Raw genomic sequence first — 15,504 nt, 5'->3', positions numbered from 1 at the left:
CCGAATATGTGTCAGGAATTAGTATCGGGGAATGAGGGTGTAACTATTCATTGGGGTTCCTGTCGCACACATGGAAGCTTTGTTGATCCAAGTTGTTCGTTTGTTTGACAGCCACAAGTTCATCAATTGCCCAGAAGGAAAGGACAGGGAGAGAAATGACAGCTGAGCTCGGTACGAATAGACCCGCCCAATTTCGTGGTTATCACGTGAAGTGGCCATTCCTTCCCCCTATGACGTCCCCCACCACGACGCGCCTGTGCGCGTGTTTTGTTTGAACTGCCATCCCGTCACCCAGCGGCCGCCAGCGGATGATGCATCCGCTTTCTCAACTCTCATGACAAAAGACTATCCGATGCAGTTGCATCGTCCTGACGTGGCTTTGAGCTTGGCTTGAAATGCACGTTTGGCTGTGAGACCTGATCCACTCCACTTTTTGTCTATCAGTTTCCCTTTTCCCTTAAAAGTGCTTGCATCAACTCCCTTGGATCGGCTTCCGTTGCTTGGTGCGACAGCGGCGGCCCCCTATAAACGGTTTTGACGCCACAGCAGTTGCCTATCCCCACTGCCGCCTAGGTATTTCTCTTCCGCACAAGGTATCGGCAACAATGGATCAATCAAGTCGCATCAATGATGTTCGGGATGACAATGGGGACCTGGCGCAATCTTTGAATCGCCTAACCATCGCAACCTCTTCACCCGCCGCCAAAACACCCCGCTCTCCCCGTCCCGCCGGACCTACCCCCCTAAAGCCAGTCGCCGACCATTCCCGGTCACCAAATTCACCGCGCCCGAGCAGTGCGATGCACAGTCCCTTTCGCAGCTCATCCGCTTCCGTTGTTCCATCCTCCCGATCCGCGACTCCAACCTTGTTGCGTAAAGCGTCCATGAACTCGCTGCATTCCGTCAACGGCATCACTCCATCCCGCCGCGCGAGCTCCGCCAACATCCCGACGCCGAACAGGACCAGGTCAGCCAGATCGCCCCTCCGGAGCATGTCTCCAGAGGTACCAGAGAAGCCCCTCCCGACACCCCATTCCGTTGCCAGCGAGCACTTCAAGGCCGAGTTGGATGCCCACCATGGCCCCGAGCCTACCCGTCGAGCCGAGACTGTGGTTATCCTTCAAGATGCCTGCTATGGACACCGTTTTTCCCGCCCTCGGGCGTCGCGTGCGCAGCTTAGCACCATCGTTGAGCGGCCCGAAAGGATCAAGGCCTGTGTTTTGGGTGTGTCAGCAGCGTATGTGAGGTTGGGCGAGCGGCATCAGGACGGCGCGTTCCCTCTCCACCCCGAGGCGGATGCCGCGTCGCTTCCCTCGATTCCGTTCCGGATTCAGAGATCGAATCGGCGCCTATCCCTAGGATCGCAAACAGTGACCAACGTGCATGGAACAAAGTGGATGGAGGAGCTCAAGATGATGTGTGAAACAGCCGAAGCAAAACTCGCTGGCGGTGGTAGAGAACTCCAGCGGCCGGATATGGACCGAGGCGTGAATGCGGAAGTGCCGCAAAAGTTTCATGAGGGCGACTTGTATCTCTGCTCGGAGTCGTTGGAGGCCATGGAAGGGGCGCTCGGGGGCGTGTGTGATGCCGTCGATGCAGTCTTTAGGCCCCAAGGACCCCAGCGGGCGTTTGTCGCAATCCGGCCACCGGGACATCACTGCTCCGCGTCCCATCCGTCTGGCTTTTGCTGGGTCAACAATGTCCATGTCGGTATTATGCACGGCGTACTGAGCCATGGCCTAACACATGCCGCCATCATCGACTTTGACCTGCATCACGGGGACGGCTCCCAGGCGATCACCTGGCAGCACAATGCGCGAGGTGTCGGTTTGGCCAAGAACGCGGCCTGGTGGAAGAAGACATCGATTGGCTATTTCAGCCTGCACGATATCAACTCGTATCCGTGTGAGATGGGCGATGAAGACAAGGTTAGGAACGCAAGCATCTGCATCGACAACGCGCACGGCCAGAGTATATGGAATGTCCACCTGCAATCTTGGCAGACTGAGGCCGATTTCTGGGCCCTCTACGAGTCCAAGTACGGGGTTCTACTCGAGAAAACGCGTGCTTACCTGAAGAGCCACACGGAGCGGCTAAGGGCGTCCGGCTTGAATTCGAGGGCAGCCATCTTCCTCTCAGCCGGCTTCGACGCGAGCGAATATGAGGACCCCGGTATGCAGCGGCATAATGTCAATGTGCCGACCGAGTTTTACGCGCGCTTCACCCGCGACGTGGTGCGTATGGCGGCGGAAGAAGGGACGAGCGTTGAAGGCCGCATCATCAGCGTCCTCGAAGGTGGCTACAGCGACCGTGCGCTCTGCTCCGGCGTTTTCAGCCACCTATGTGGTCTCGCCGGGGATGGGCCGAGCAACAAAGACCAGGAGTTCGGCGGCGCAGCCTCTGAAATGGGCCAGAAACCCATCCAGCAGCGCGCTCGGAAAGACTCGTGCGCGAGCGAGCGAGGTGCCCGGCGGTATGAGTCGTCGTGGTGGTCCGCTGATGAACTTCAACAACTCGAGTCCACTCTTATTACTCCTTTGCCTGTGCCAAAGCCAGTTCGCACTTCGCCGCCGCCGACATACTCGTCGCCGACCCAAGCATCACAAGCAAGGGCTATAAACTCGAGGAATCGGAGCTCATCTGGGCTGTCCCCAGTCAATGCAGTGCCCAGAATCTCGTTCCAGCCGCCCCCGCCCCCGGATGTGCCCTGGACTGTCGCCACCTTCGAGCTGAGCAAGTTACTGATTCCAAGTGCGCGTCAGACAGCCAGCTGCACTGCCGAAGAGCTCAATGCTGAAGCCACGAGGGCCAGACGCGAGCGCCAGGCTGTTCTCGCGGGGTCTCTACCTCCGATAATATCTCCTGTGGAAGACCGGCCGTCAACGAGGATGGGGCTTAGGGAACGGAAGCCGAAGCCGCAGCGTGTGGACGATGACGACCGTAGCAGACGGAAAACGGTGGCGGGGCCGACTGTCCTTGCGGCAGAGGCTGGCTCACGCGCATCCACTCCTGTCCCTGGGAAGCAATCCCGTTCGTCACGACGCCTTAGTGCGGCGTCAACTGTTGTGTCGTCTGCCTCGGAGACCGTAGATGCGGCACCGCCCGTTCCTCGGATTGTACCGGTCCGCGGCAACTCCAAGACAGATGTTACGGGCAGGCCCGGGACTGCAATGAGCGTCGCAAGCCCCGGTGGCAACAACCTGAATGTGAAGAAGACGCGGGGTCCGGCAAAGAAAGAAGCAGTCCCGCGAGCACCGAGGGGCACCAAGAAGTCCGCAGCGTCCACAAACGGACCGGAAACACAACCAGCTCCTTCCACGGCCGCCACTGATTCTCCATCAACGGATAAGCCCGGTGATGAGGTAGACAAGCTAGCCGGCCAGATGAAGAAAATCAAGATCACGGTCGTCACAAAGGCGCAGAAGGAAGCTCGTGAGCGGGAACGGTTGGCAAGGGAGAAACTCACCAAGGCGGAAACCATTCCGATGCCCTCGCCACCACCGGCCGACGAACCTCTTCCACGACCCGACACAGCAACCCCGAACATGATCATAGCGAGCGCTCAGCACCACCCCTCCGCAACTCCCTCGTCGCCGTCGCCATTCCCCCAAATCCATACCCCCATCGGCCCGTCAACCCCCGCCACAGAAACTTCCACGCACCCATCTTTCCTCTCCCCACCACAAACCGACCCGCACGGCACCCCCCTCCCCGCAAGCTCCCCGCCGCCATCCATGGACATGAGCATGAGCAGTCCCATCTCTGAGGCACCACCGCCGCCTCCAGCGGCCATGGACAATTTCATCCCCTACCAGCCCGACGGCCCGACGCCGGGATCGGGGCCGGCTTCTATGCCGGGGGAAGATCAGAAACAGCAGCAGAAACCGCTGCAGTGGCTGCCGTCGAATGTGTGTGCCACCCCTGTGCCGTCGCCCGTTAGGAGGGGAGACTTGCCGGTGTTTAGTAGCACGGGCGTCATTCCTTTTGGGCCGAGGCCTGGGGCGGGTGTGGAGGGGGGTGGTGAGAGGGCTGGTGGGGGCGGTGGGAGAGACGAGGGAAAGTAATCGGAGGGTTGGGGGTGATGAAGTCGCGTTGTTGCTGAGTGTTGTTGGTGTTAATGCTGTTGGTTTGGGTTAGTTGGTGGTGTGTTGGCTTGGAGTGTGGTGGCGACGGGGGAAGAGAGTTGTGGGTTAGTTGATGGAGTTCTGGGACAGGGTTGGGAGTGCTGTATGTGGGGTTTATTCTTTTCTCTTCTTCTGTTAGGTTGTCGGATACAGACTGTAATAGTGCTTGTGTACGTACTTGTTGGTTTGTGGGTGCAACAGGCCTCTGTGATACCCCTAGTTAGTCTTACTGATTCTCTTCTTTTATTTCTCCGTTGTTGGGGCTGGTAGAAGCTTGTAAGTTAGTTAACCGGGAAGGCTAAGGTTGACGTTGAGAATAGAGGTGCAGTAATGCGAAAATGTTGACAAGACTATATTGACTGATTAACTATAAAATATAGATGATGCCATGTCGGATGGAGATCCCAGTACTGTTTATACAAGCAGTCTAGATGGCAGTATTAGCTAATTGACTATATTGGCTGGTTGCCTTTACAAAATACACATGGTGCCTCGTCAGACGGAGAACTACCTAGGTATCCAATGTTGTTTATACAGGCAGCCCAAGTGGCAGTCTTCCCTCATATACACTTCCCACCCCTCCAGGAATCACAAAGTTTAAAAACTGGATAATAATATTTTGAATACCTGGCACCCGCCCGCTACTAATCGCTCCTCGAAGCGCTCGACCGTAATCTATGGTATTCGCTGATAAAACACCTCTCCGCAGTGTAGTCTATAAGCCACACGCTGGATCGCACCCCCAGATCGAGACTGACTTGAACCGACAGCTCGCAACCGCCAACCAACGCCGTTCGTACACCGCCATCGTATAAATCACAACTTCCATTAAATCCAACCGGCCAGACTCAAAACCCGCCGCCGCCTATTCCCCCCCAGCCAACCGCCGCTGCCTCGTCTCCTCCATCTCCTTCATAACCATCTCATTGAACTCGTCCGGGTTATCGAGGTAGAGATGATGGCCGGCGTTGCGGACGACAAGGACCTTTGCGCTGCCGTTCTCGCGGCGCTTCTCGTCGTCGGTGCCGTGCAGCAGGGCCTTGACGGCGCGCTGCTTGACCTTCTCCTCGGCCGCGTACCCGCCCGCGACGTCCATCCAGTCGTTCTCGCCGTACATGAAGACGATGGGCAGGCCAGCTTCGCGGAGCGCCGGGGCCGTGTCGGTGGCTGGGCGCACCTCCTGCCGCCCGACATCCTGGATGCGGTTGATGACGGGGCTGCGCGCGTACGCGCCCGGCGCGAGCAGATATGGGAGCACGTACTCGCCGCTGCCCTTTTGGCGGAAGAGGGAGTAGGAGTAGGTGTGGAGGGCCTCCTTCTCGTCTGCCGGCAAGTGGTTGAACCGCCGCGATGTCCAGCCCGATACGAAGCGCGGGCCGAGCGGGCCGGCCATGCGCACGATGCTGAAGGGGGACACGTTGGCGTCCCAGAGCCAGACGAGCCAGCTGGGGATGGGGCGTTTCGGAGGGGTGGTGGAGGTGCTGGGGTTGGAGGCGGCGGCTTTCTTGTCGGCTGCCGGGGCGCGAACGAAAGCGGCGTTGTCGCCGGCGGGCTCGCCGTTGACGATGCCCTCTTGGTCCTGGGTGAACTCCGCCGCCATGGTAGATTCTCCGGGTTCGGGCATGGCGGCATTGACGGCCCAGGGGTCTTCGGGGATGCCGACCGGCGAGGCGAGGATGAGCTTGTTGAGTCTGCCGGGGTATTTGAGGGCGTAGGAGACGGCAAGGTAGCCGCCGAGTGAGTGGCCGAGCAAGGTAAATTTTTCGATCTTCCTGGCCTCGCGCCATTCTTCCAATGCGTCAATAAACCAGCCTTCCGCCTCGGCAATTTTCTCCTTGGGCTCCTTGGCCTGGATTTTGAAGGCTGGCCGCGCGGAATTGCCCATGCCCAGCATGTCCAACGCGTACAGCTTCCAGCCTTGTGCGCGACTTAACGGTTCGAAGTTCTTGTAGAAGAAGCCTAGGCCGGCACCGTAGCCGTGAACCATAACCAAGGTGTCATCGGCGCTCTCGCCTACGCGCTCAATCGACAGCTCATTTAGGGCGCGGTTTTTGCCGGACAGTTGCACCATCGAGCTCCGCCATACCCTCTGACCGAAAGGGTCGCTCTTCGCGAGGTCTTGTAATTGCGAACCGACGGTTTCCCCCGTCGCTTCTCGGAGGAATGGAACGTAGGAGAGAACATTGCGCTCGGCTTGTCGGGAGGATACGCTCGTCCACTGGGAGGGGTCAGTCAGTCAGCGGCGTGCAGTGGGGGATGCAACCAGCTGAAGCCAACAAGGCCAACCTACCCATTGTTGTGCAGCCTCTTTGTAGCCGAGAGGAAAATAAGCCCCCGTCATGCGCTGGGGGCGCGGCGCGCTGTCGGTATTGGCCTGCGACATTGTCCGGTGGCGTGCGAGGAGGATCGGCTGTCGAGGGTCTTCTTGCGGGGAGAAAGAGGCGTCGGTCGAGAGGGTACTGTTGTGGCTGGTCTGCGAGGGAGTGCTGTCGGAATCACAACGTGCAGCCAGAGAGGCGAGCTTTATTCGCTTTGGCAGCAAAAAGGTCGTTGGGTATGTCTTGAGCATGGTGAGACGGGGAACGAGGCCGCGCTGGGACGCCGCCCCTTATCAAAGAGTCGTGGCTGCATTTGCTCGCAATTGGTGAGATGTTCCCCAACAGAGACAGGCCAAGTAAACGTCGCCCCATACATCGGAATTTGCTTCGTTCCGCTGCCCGATTTGCGCAGGGTAACCCCATGGCACCCGCTAAATCCCCCGATGACGTTGGTGCAATGGCGCGCTACGGCTCGACTCCAAGCCGCCAAAAAGGCTCCGAGCAACCAGGGACCACGCCTACAACCCAAAAAAAAAACTTGTCTCATCCAATCCCGTCTCCACCAAATCGCCGCTCTGGCATTGCACCCGGCGGCGATAGTATGCTAAAGTCCGGACATACGAATCCAGTGCACATTTGCATGAGGCTAGGCCTGACAAGCTGACGCAGCTCCTCTCGGCGACCCCTGCATTACGCCGTCACCCGCGCGACCTTTCACTGAGCCCGGCGTTAGGCTTCCGATCCCGACTCGCTTCCGCACGCACCCGACGTCCCCAGGCCCATCGACGAGGCATCCCTCCCGAGGGGCCGCGGCACCGAACCCGAACCCTTTCGGTCCCCAGCACGTCATCCCTATTGTCTACATTTTCTCGCCGTGCTCAACCCCCGGGCGACTGGCACAATGTCCGACTCCCTCGACTCGATCGTCAAGGGCGCCCCGGTGACCCTCCCGGGGCAGGACCCCGCCAAAGCCGCCGGCGGCACGACCCCGATCGCGTCCTCGGGCGCACCCCCGACCCCGGGCAAGCCCGGCGACCCGCTTTCCCACACACCGAGTTCACCGTCGATGATCTACCTCAACCTCCTCGTGCTCGAGGCCTCGCTGCGGGCGCAGTACCTGGAGCTGCGGGCGCGACGACGGCATCACACCTTCTTTCTGTCGCTGCTGACGCTGTGGACGGCCTTCTTTGGGTACGCGCTCTTCTTCGCGCCGCGCGAAGACGGCCGCGGCGTCGGCGGCAGCGTGTACTGGGTGGTGGAGACCACCGAGCACATGTGTTTTTTGGGCGGCGTCATAACGGGCCTGCTCGTGTGGGCCACGGGCATCTGGGAGCGCGGCGTCCGCTGGCCGCGCCGCTGGCTCGCCGTCTCCAACCGCGGCCTGCGCGGCTTCAACTGCAAGCTGGTTGTCATGAAGCGCCCCTGGTGGAAGGAGGCCCTGAGCACCGCCGGCTGGTTTCTCACGTACGGCTTGTTTTCGAATAATGGCAGCTCATATCGCTGGGTGGAGCCGGGGTTGTTGCGGGAGGTGGACAGGGAGATGCATCTGTCGCGGGAGAGCCACCCGACGGTGCATGTGACGAACTGGGACGAGGAAAAGGGCGGCCACGAGGAGGATTTGGCTCCCGGCGGAGACTACATCAAACTCCTGCTGCTGGCGAAGCCGTTCTCACCTACGTTTAGGGAGAACTGGGAGATGTACAGGGCGGAGTACTGGGAGAAGGAGAACGAGCGGCGCGCCCTGCTACGCGTCAGGATCAAAGAGCGGGATCGCAAGCTGGGCAAGCAGAACCGTGGCTGGTTCTGGTGGCTTCCCGGGCGGAAGGTTACAATGGAGAAGCCTGTTGCAGCAGCTAACGAAAAAGCTCACCACCCGCGACATGCAGCCGTAGTGAGCGAGCACAGACGGACAAGAAGCGGCAGCGCTAGTATGCGGCGAGGCAGTATGTCGAGCGTCCACGGATCACGGACCCCGACGCCCAAGCTCGAGGCAGAAGAGTATCCCGGTGTGATCTCGCGTAAGGGCAGCACGTCATCTGATACATCGGAAAAGAAGCGGAAGAAGCTAGCGGCCGGAGCAAAAGGCCGGCCTCGCGTGGAGTCAAGGTCTGTCACTCCAGAGATACCGTCGCCGCTGGCGAAGCAAAGCACCCCGAAATCAGCCAGTGCAAGAGGAAGTCCCTAGACGGTGGCTTGTTGTCCAGAGTCATATATATTATAAACGGCATTCCACATGCCCGATGGTTGTCAGAAAAGGATACCCTCTATAGCATATAGTACCCGCTATTTCACGTTTAATAATAAGTAAGAGGAGCAGCACATTGGTCCTGCTGTGTACCACCGGTGATTTCCACCTCTCTGCTTCATCAAGGGGCCGTCAAGGAACCCCGAGTCGTCTTCAGGGTTGGGGTCAACTCTTCGTGCAATTTAGCCCGCCCCACTTCCAGGTTGCAGCCCAGGCAGACATCGCGTTCAGACGAGTCGTGACTTCATTCAGTGACGAAGCTGAGAGTATCTCACCCCGTCAACGGACCGGGAAGGTAAAACCAATAAACACCCCAAACGTTTCCATTACCGCTACTCGGTACCTGGTAGTTTTCGTTGCCTGAATCCGCGATATATATAAAACCAGCACGCCTCTCTTTTCCCCTCGTCATTGTACACCTTTTGTTATTTGTCATTTCGTAACTTAAGAACTGGACTTGCTTGCACCAACCAACAGTTATCGAAAGCCAACAACAGAAAGCCACCAACATCCAAACCTAGTGAGACTAACCTTCTCGGCTCAATTACCTGTGTCAATCTCCCGGCACCCGGCTCCCTCACCGCCAGAGACCACACAAATCAACCGCTCTTCGCCTTCATCCGTCTGATTCCCTCAACGCAGAGACACACATACACGTACATAACACACATCACTATGAATTCCTCAAACCCGCCCGCCACGGGCAATGCCCAATTCCTCCAACCCACCTCACTTCCAACAGCACCCTACTCCTCGCGGGCCCCATCGCCACCATACATTCACGTCCCGCCCCCGCTGCACCCCAATCTCGCCAGAACAGACGCCATCCCCACCACCAACGACCCCACCCACCCCAGCACCGCCACCACCACCACCACCGACGACAACGACATCCTCATGACCATCTACCCGTCCGCCACCGCCGCGCACACCACGCGGCTCACCACGGCCCAGCTGCTCGCCATCACGCAGGGCGGGCCCCAGCGCGCCCGCGCCTCCGTCTGGGTGTACGAGGCGCGCCGCGCCGCCCAGCCCGTCCTGGACTTCCTGTACCTGGGCCCCGCCAGCGCCGCCAAGGACCGCGCCTTCCTGCTACGCGAGGGCATCACCATGGTGCTGTGCGCGCGCGACGCCCGGTTCGCCACGGGCGGGATGCTGGTCGGCGGGGCGAGGCGCGCCGTGGAGGGGTCTGGGGTCGTGGTCGAGGGCATTGATATTGTGGATGGGCGGGAGTTGGTGGGGGTTTTCTCGGTGGCGGCCCGCGTGGTGAATGAGCATCTGTTGGCGTTGGCTGGGGAGGGGAGGAGGGGGAAGGTGTTGGTGGTTTGTGAGACGGGGAATGGGAGGTCTGCTGCGGTGGTGGCGGCGTATTTGATGGAGATGTATGAGCTGGGCATCGTGCATGCGGTGCAGTTTATGCAGTTGCAGCGGTTCTGCGTCGCGCTGGGGGATGACCTCAAGTTTCAGCTGTCGACGTATGAGGATATCCTCAGAGCCAAGGGGGATGTCGGGATCATGAGCGGTCAGCAGCCCCAGGTGCAGCAGCAACCAGGGGATGTGGGACGGGAAAGGGCTGGTGGGAATGTGAAGAGGAGGATTGAGCAGACGAGGGAGGAGGCGGACGAGGAAGGCGGGGATGACATGGTGATGGATATGGATAATGAGCGGTATGCGAGTCGGAATTTCGCGCCATTTGTCGACCGCGATGCGGTTGCCAACAGCGACTACGCCGGGTTGGAAGAGTCCTAAACTGCGATCGGGATGGAGGCCAGGATGGCAGGGACTTGGGACTGGGAAGCTTGTATCTTTTACCGTTGGAGATGGGTTTCGGGAAAAGGCATCGGAGTTGGCATTGTTTTGGAAGACAAGGAAGGGCTAACTCGGTTATACCCAGACACCACGAGTGTTGTTTGGAGTTGTTAGATAAGAGTGTATAATAACTACTCGCATTGGGACCCCTGACTGAGCTTGTTGCCTCGTTTTCGGCCAAACCCCTCGTTGAATCCACCTTGAAGCTAGGTTGTTGATACTCGAGGGCCAACCGCTTGGTTTCGGGGAGATCGGTCCTTGCGACATTGCCCTGTCCACTCACAATTGAGTCGCCAGCATCAGGCAGGGATTGAGAAACGACGGCTAGCAAAACCGGTTAGGCCTATGGCAAAGGCGACGGGACAAAGCACCCAACAATCCCGGGGTTCGATGCAACCTCTCTGCAGGACTTTCTTAACGTGGCTGCGTGGTTAGCCAGATCAACCGTGGTAAAACCCCGCTCATCTCAATTCTCAGATGACCTCGCAGACTGGCCCAACTCTTCACGTACACCGTGGAAAAGTGAGCTGAAACACTTTCGCAGTATGGCAGATAAGGAGGCGGCATCCGGATCTGCTCCCGCCACGGCCACATGGACCGAACACGGGACCGAGACAATCGAAGTTGATGCTTCTGTAATTCCCACCGCTTCATTCCTGTTATGTAATACATGATGAGATTCTGACACATTCTCTTTTTTCTCTCTTTTAGTTAGAGAACGACTTGGACGACGCGGCGTGAGTAGTATCTCGAGTCCAGCCTCATTCCTTTCTATCCGGCCATCTTTACAGGGCGGACAGCTTATGAACTCACTCACTAACACGGCTGGGCCATGAGATAGCGGAGGCTCGAGCTATGCGACATCCTTGGCTTCGAGTGTGCTCGACTATCCTTTTGAGCATGGCCGTCGATATCACGCTTTTCGAGCGGGTAGTACGTCCCAAACCGATTATCTCTTTGTAACGGCCAAGATGCCGGTATTATCGATCATTCATTCTAACCCGAGGCTATGTGATAAGTAGGGTATTCGCGACCAAATGACGAACAGGAAATGGAACGCCTTGTACTCCTTCATAATGTCATGACAAGGCTCGTCGGCGGGCTCTATGCGGCGCCCATTGACAAGGAAAAGACCCGTCGTATCCTCGATATCGGCACCGGAAACGGCGCATGTAAGTGCCAACCCAGCCTCGCTCTTGGGCGGCGCCACTCACCCACCTGTTCCAGGGGCCATCTCCATCGCAGACGAATTCCCCAAAGCCACCGTTAGTTTCCTTTCCCACCCGGCCCCTAGTCCCCCACCCTTCACACGCTAACCCCCCCTCCCCTTTTGCCCTCTTACCTAGATTATCGGCAACGACCTCTCGGCAACCCACGCCCCTTTCGTTCCCCCAAACGTCAAGTTCGAAGTCGACGATGTCGAAGACCCGTGGGTACATTCGGCCAAATTCGACTGGATCTTCTCCCGCTACATGGCCGCCTCGATCCACGACTGGCCCAAGCTGATGTCCCAAATCTTTGAGTCCGTCACCCCCTTTTCCTTCCCACCCAACCTAACTACCCCCAACCCATCGATAACACCCACATTTACTTACACGCACCCCACCCCCCCAACAACAGAAACCTCAACCCCGGCGGCACCGCCGAATTCCAAGACTTCAACCTCGTCTACTACTCGGAAGACGGCTCCCTGACCCCGCAGCACGCGCTCCGCGAATGGATCTCGACGCTCTGCGGGGCGGCCGACAAGCTCGGGCGGGACGCGAACCCGGGGTCCAAGCTGGAAGGGTGGGTGCGGGCGGCCGGGTTCGAGGGCGTGGTGCACCGGCGGTACCGCGTGCCGATCGGGCCGTGGGCGCGCGACGCCACGCTCAAGGAGGTTGGCACGTGGAACCTGATGCAGGTGCTCAATGGCCTGGATGGTTTGTCGATGCGCCTGTATACGGGCGTGTTGGGGTGGAGCGAGGCCGAGGTGTGGGCGCTGCTGGAGAGGGTTAGGCGGGATTTGGCTGATCCGAAGGTTCATGCGTTGTTTGATTTGTGAGTTTTCTGGAATGTGTTCCGTGGGGTGTTAGATGCTGACTGTGTCGTTAGCCATGTTGTTTATGGGCAGAAACCGGAATGAATGCTTCCGCCGGGGGAGGGGGCAGGTTGGGTTGTAAAGCGTGGGTCACGGCCGTAAAGTTGCTTTGAACGCATTTGATGGAATGCAACTTGTCAAATGCAGTATATTTCTCTCCTTGGAACCCGTCTTGTTTTTCCCAGTCCGAGCGAAGCCTTTTTCTCTATCACAAAATAGCCTGAGTTGAACAAGCAGTGAGATTCACCTTCACCTCACGTTGGAGTGGTTAATTCAGCCCGATTCCGAAGTGTCGTCCCAAAATGGAGCTGGAAGCACGTTGCGTTGTGTAGCAGGCTCTGTAGCACGTTTTGCAGCACGTTCTGCGGGGTGCATCGTTCATGCTGGTCTTCCCCCACGCCGCCACGCCCAACGTGCTTGCAGCTCAATCGGGAGATGGCGACCCTGAATCCCCCTCCCGCATCCGCACGCCACTGATGAGCGGCTTGCATCCTCGCTGTCCAATGAGATGCCGCCTGAGTAGGGTGTGGAGGCAACCGCAGTGGCATCGACGATAACCGGGCAAACATGCAAATTCTAGGTTGATTGACTTGAGACTTGGAACCCGCTACCACGCCGTAATGTCCTCTACCTCAGCCTCGCCGAACGTGCTGCTCTTGGTCAGCTCACCGACCGAGCTCTCCGCCACCACGCCGTTGGTGTTTTTGTTCATGATGTCCGGGAGTGCTTCCCTCAAAAAGTCGAGCGTGTAATGGTTGACTTGCTCAAACTGCAGGAGGAAGGCGTCATGGCCTTCTGGGCTGTCAATCCTCTCTAGCCGAGCGTTCTTGATGTGCTGTGCCAGTTCTTCCTGCTCGGCAAACGTAAACAGGCCATCGCTCTCAATACCCAGGACCAGGGTTGGCTGCTCAATCATGGCCAGAGCGTCGGCTATTGTCCCAGCACGGCCCCGGCTCACGTCGTGCGTGTCGAGCTTGCGGGTCATGGCAATGTAGCAGTTACTGTCAAAGCGCTTGACAAACTTGCCGCCCTGATAGCGTAGGTACGACTGAGCGGAGAAATACGTCGAGCTCGTTGGCATTACCTCGCCGCCCGTGAGGCTGCCGTTCTTTGGCCCGTGGAACTGCGGGTCGAGGGATGCGTCTCCGCCGTCGTCGTACTTTGGGGCCTGCTCCCCGTCGCTGTTCTTGCGGGATGGGCTTCGCGTCCACTTGTGTCCGTCGTTATGGGTATGGAAGTGGGCTTCGGAGGGTGTGGAAGGCGTTGGCCGCTCGCGGATCGTTTGTCGTCGTGAGGGGTCGGGGATGTTTCGGCCGAAGCGAGCCTCGAAGGAGTTCCGGCTTCGGTACGTCAGAAGTGCAGCCATGCGTGCTGCGCCTAGCCCTGTCGAAGGGGGGTCGGAGAAAGAGTAATAGCCGTCTTCGTACTTGGGGTCGGCATAGATGGACTGTCGTTGGGCCTCGCCCCAACTGATTCCCCACGCGCTGTGTCTGCTCGAGGTGGCGATGGGCACGATGCACCGCACATAGTCCTTGCCGAAGTATGCCCATTCGAGAACGAACATGCCGCCTAGCGACCCGCCGATGACCGCGGCAACTTGCTTGACGCCGAGTTCGTCAAGGAGCAGCTTGTGCAACCTACTCAGATGAGATTTAGCGCCTCTCAAAGATGAAACGGGATACGTACTGGACATCGTCTCGGATGGTCGTGAGAGGGAATTCGGGCCCGTACCGGCCCTTGGACGGATCTCCGTCTTTAGCGGTGACCGGACTGGCGGTGCCGTAAGGACTTCCCAAGCTATTCATACACACGACGAAGAAGCGTGACGTATCGAAGGCTCGGCCAGGCCCGCCGAGCAGAGGACCCCACCAGTCGCCTACATCGGCGCTGCCAGTGAGGGCGTGGCAGATGACCATGACATTGTCGGCATCGGGGGAGAGGGTGCCTCTCGTGGTGTATGCTACGGGCACATTGGAAAGCGTGACGCCTGATTCAAGCGTGAAAGACGGGATTACGGCGATCTGCTGGTGCGGGATGAGCTCCGCGAACGGGTTCTCGGGCTGCGAGTGTATTCTTTCTTGGAAGTATTCAGTCACCGCTCTTGTCGACGGAAAGGCATGGACGTGTTTAGTGGAATGGATGGGGTGGGAAGAGACGAGGATGAAGGTCATTAGCGACCAGACAGTTCTGGGATTGACTCACCGTACACTGGCCTCGGGCCGTTCTGCACACTATCGGGAGTCATAGTGTATTGTATAGTGGGATGAAGAAGATGAAGAGGAAAGGATATATGGGATGGTTTTGGGGGGAAAGGACGGAATTTCAGGAACGGGAGGGAATCAAAGGAATTTATTTCTCTGGGAAACCCTTTAACGGCAGTTGACCCTCGCTCTCAGAATCTGGGGGATTAAGATGCGGGAGTCATGGAGAGGAGTCGGCATCAGTCACAGCGGTAACAACATTTTTGGGGCGGCATCTGGGGCGGAATCTGCATCGGAGCCGCAAGCGTGGATTGCGCAATTGCCAGAACATCCATGTCCCCCGAACAAGGAGTGGGAGTCTGGCTGTTCCGAATGGCCGGCAATCGGCCGTTGGACGGGCTCGACGGGCCAGTGCGTTGGTGGGTCACCATTCGGCCGGCCGATCACGCTTCTTGTTCTGAAATAAGTTTCTCTTACTTTCAATTACAGCCAATTTCTGCGTAATACGCGAGTAGCTGCTACCTTACGAATAGTTACTCGCTACCCCAAACCTTGTGATTCTTGGCAGCCTTGCCAAATGAGGCTGACCCACCTAACTTTTTGTTGCAGTTTGTTGCAGTGAGTGCCAGCCTGCCAAACGCCACGCCAAGCTACGATTTGGCGATTTGGCGATTTGACGCGAAGCTCGTTCTGCTTCCGACCTCCGACTTCTGAGCCACCATCGTCA

The 15,504-nt window shown here is 58.3% G+C and overlaps 6 protein-coding genes across 6 annotated transcripts; 4 read left to right on the top strand and 2 right to left on the bottom strand.

Annotated features, from left to right (window-relative positions):
* Window positions 1-264: 264 nt before the first annotated feature.
* Window positions 265-4,064, top strand: F5144DRAFT_630439 (uncharacterized protein; the record flags this gene model as incomplete). The annotated part of the gene is made up of 1 exon (XM_066792422.1): window positions 265-4,064. The coding sequence occupies exon 1, from the start codon at window positions 606-608 to the stop codon at window positions 4,062-4,064; it is 3,459 nt and encodes a 1,152-aa protein (XP_066643744.1). The 5' UTR covers window positions 265-605.
* Window positions 4,065-4,989: 925 nt separating this feature from the next.
* On the bottom strand, window positions 4,990-6,693 carry F5144DRAFT_488520 (Alpha/Beta hydrolase protein; the record flags this gene model as incomplete). The annotated part of the gene is made up of 2 exons (XM_066785667.1): window positions 4,990-6,342; window positions 6,415-6,693. 2 exons carry the CDS (start codon window positions 6,691-6,693, stop codon window positions 4,990-4,992), a joined length of 1,632 nt encoding a protein of 543 aa, XP_066643743.1.
* A 220-nt stretch (window positions 6,694-6,913) lies between these two features.
* Window positions 6,914-8,779, top strand: F5144DRAFT_574624 (Spo7-like protein-domain-containing protein). Its single transcript, XM_066789035.1, has one exon. The coding sequence runs from the start codon at window positions 7,344-7,346 to the stop codon at window positions 8,625-8,627; it is 1,284 nt and encodes a 427-aa protein (XP_066643742.1). The 5' UTR covers window positions 6,914-7,343; the 3' UTR covers window positions 8,628-8,779.
* A 428-nt stretch (window positions 8,780-9,207) lies between these two features.
* On the top strand, window positions 9,208-10,749 carry F5144DRAFT_256211 (protein-tyrosine phosphatase-like protein). The gene has a single exon (XM_066783490.1). The coding sequence runs from the start codon at window positions 9,363-9,365 to the stop codon at window positions 10,434-10,436; it is 1,074 nt and encodes a 357-aa protein (XP_066643741.1). The 5' UTR covers window positions 9,208-9,362; the 3' UTR covers window positions 10,437-10,749.
* A 153-nt stretch (window positions 10,750-10,902) lies between these two features.
* F5144DRAFT_256183 (S-adenosyl-L-methionine-dependent methyltransferase) lies at window positions 10,903-12,789 on the top strand. Its single transcript, XM_066783489.1, has 8 exons — window positions 10,903-11,131; window positions 11,208-11,233; window positions 11,338-11,426; window positions 11,516-11,668; window positions 11,724-11,761; window positions 11,843-12,018; window positions 12,117-12,536; window positions 12,591-12,789. Exons 1-8 carry the CDS (start codon window positions 11,042-11,044, stop codon window positions 12,619-12,621), a joined length of 1,023 nt encoding a protein of 340 aa, XP_066643740.1. The 5' UTR covers window positions 10,903-11,041; the 3' UTR covers window positions 12,622-12,789.
* A 394-nt stretch (window positions 12,790-13,183) lies between these two features.
* Window positions 13,184-14,747, bottom strand: F5144DRAFT_488936 (Alpha/Beta hydrolase protein; the record flags this gene model as incomplete). The annotated part of the gene is made up of 2 exons (XM_066785695.1): window positions 13,184-14,216; window positions 14,263-14,747. The coding sequence occupies 2 exons, from the start codon at window positions 14,745-14,747 to the stop codon at window positions 13,184-13,186; spliced, it is 1,518 nt and encodes a 505-aa protein (XP_066643739.1).
* Window positions 14,748-15,504: the final 757 nt, after the last annotated feature.

Source organism: Chaetomium tenue (genome assembly GCF_020726465.1).
Source record: "Chaetomium tenue strain MPI-SDFR-AT-0079 chromosome Unknown F5144scaffold_4, whole genome shotgun sequence".
Taxonomy (NCBI): Eukaryota; Fungi; Ascomycota; class Sordariomycetes; order Sordariales; family Chaetomiaceae; genus Chaetomium; species Chaetomium tenue.
The sequence above is the reverse complement of the archived record's forward strand: the minus strand, read 5'-3'. Positions and strand labels throughout refer to the sequence as shown.

Coding starts and splice junctions, on each gene's coding strand:
- F5144DRAFT_256183 (XM_066783489.1), top strand. CDS start 11,042: ATGGCAGATAAGGAGGCGGCATCCGGATCTGCTCCCGCCACGGCCACA. Junction 11,234..11,337: donor AACGACTTGGACGACGCGGC/GTGAGTAGTATC, acceptor GCCATGAGATAG/CGGAGGCTCGAGCTATGCGA. Junction 12,019..12,116: donor CTGATGTCCCAAATCTTTGA/GTCCGTCACCCC, acceptor CCCCAACAACAG/AAACCTCAACCCCGGCGGCA.
- F5144DRAFT_256211 (XM_066783490.1), top strand. CDS start 9,363: ATGAATTCCTCAAACCCGCCCGCCACGGGCAATGCCCAATTCCTCCAA.
- F5144DRAFT_574624 (XM_066789035.1), top strand. CDS start 7,344: ATGTCCGACTCCCTCGACTCGATCGTCAAGGGCGCCCCGGTGACCCTC.